General features: G+C 64.5%; 2 protein-coding genes across 2 annotated transcripts in view; one reads left to right on the forward strand and one right to left on the reverse strand.

Moving 5' to 3' along the window:
- The window catches only part of SLC30A2 (solute carrier family 30 member 2), a gene marked incomplete at its 5' end in the record, with an annotated part of 1,627 nt that extends 1,331 nt beyond the window's left edge, over positions 1-296 (forward strand). Inside the window, 2 exon segments of the mRNA XM_009276282.1 lie at positions 1-61; positions 151-296. The exon segment at positions 1-61 is cut by the window's left edge and continues 35 nt beyond it. Of these exon segments, the coding sequence (XP_009274557.1) occupies positions 1-61; positions 151-296 (207 nt within the window).
- Positions 297-420: 124 nt separating this feature from the next.
- Positions 421-636, reverse strand: part of EXTL1 (exostosin like glycosyltransferase 1) — an 8,015-nt gene continuing 7,799 nt past the window's right edge. The window contains exon 10 of the mRNA XM_009276283.2: positions 421-469. Within this exon, the coding sequence (XP_009274558.1) occupies positions 421-469 (49 nt within the window). The remainder of the gene's footprint in view (positions 470-636) is intronic.

A 636-nucleotide genomic window follows, 5' to 3' on the forward strand; every position in this document is an offset into this window, starting at 1 on the left:
AGCCTCCACATCTGGGCGCTGACGGCGGCGCAGCCACTGCTCTCGGTGCACATCGCCATCAGTGAGTGTCGCTCCCTGGGGAAGCGATGGAGGCGGGGAGGGATTTGGGGTTCATCCACACCCCGACATCCCCTCCCTTGCTCCTTGCAGACGCGGGTGCCAGCGCGCAGGAGGTGCTGGAGGAGGCCAGCTCCCGGCTGCAGAGCACCTTCCGCTTCCACACCACCACCATCCAGGTGGAGAGCTACTCGGAGGAGATGCGGGACTGCCGGGAGTGCCAGCCCCCCCGTGACTGAGGCCCCCCCCTCCCCGGCAGCCCTCTTGTGTCCCTGGGGGGAATTTTCATTCGTGGAAAATAAAGTGGAGCAAAGGGCTGGGTGCGTGCAGGGGGGGGATGTTTGGGCTGGTGGTGCCGGGGCGTTATCTCGGGTGTCTGCTAGGAGCGAAGGCAGCAAGGACGGACCCACGGCTGCAGCAGCCAGAGGAGAGCAGCTGTAGGAGGCCAGCAGCCTTAATTTTCCCTATTTCTATTCAGCTGGGGGGAAAGGCAGCTGAAACAACCCTTTTCCTTTCTTCAGGAAGCGCTGCGAGGCAATGGGGTGCTGGGGTGCCTGGGGGCTGCGGGGGGACCCAGCC

Source organism: Aptenodytes forsteri, unplaced genomic scaffold (assembly GCF_000699145.1).
Source record: "Aptenodytes forsteri isolate BGI_AS27 unplaced genomic scaffold, ASM69914v1 Scaffold321, whole genome shotgun sequence".
Lineage (NCBI taxonomy): Eukaryota > Metazoa > Chordata > Aves > Sphenisciformes > Spheniscidae > Aptenodytes > Aptenodytes forsteri.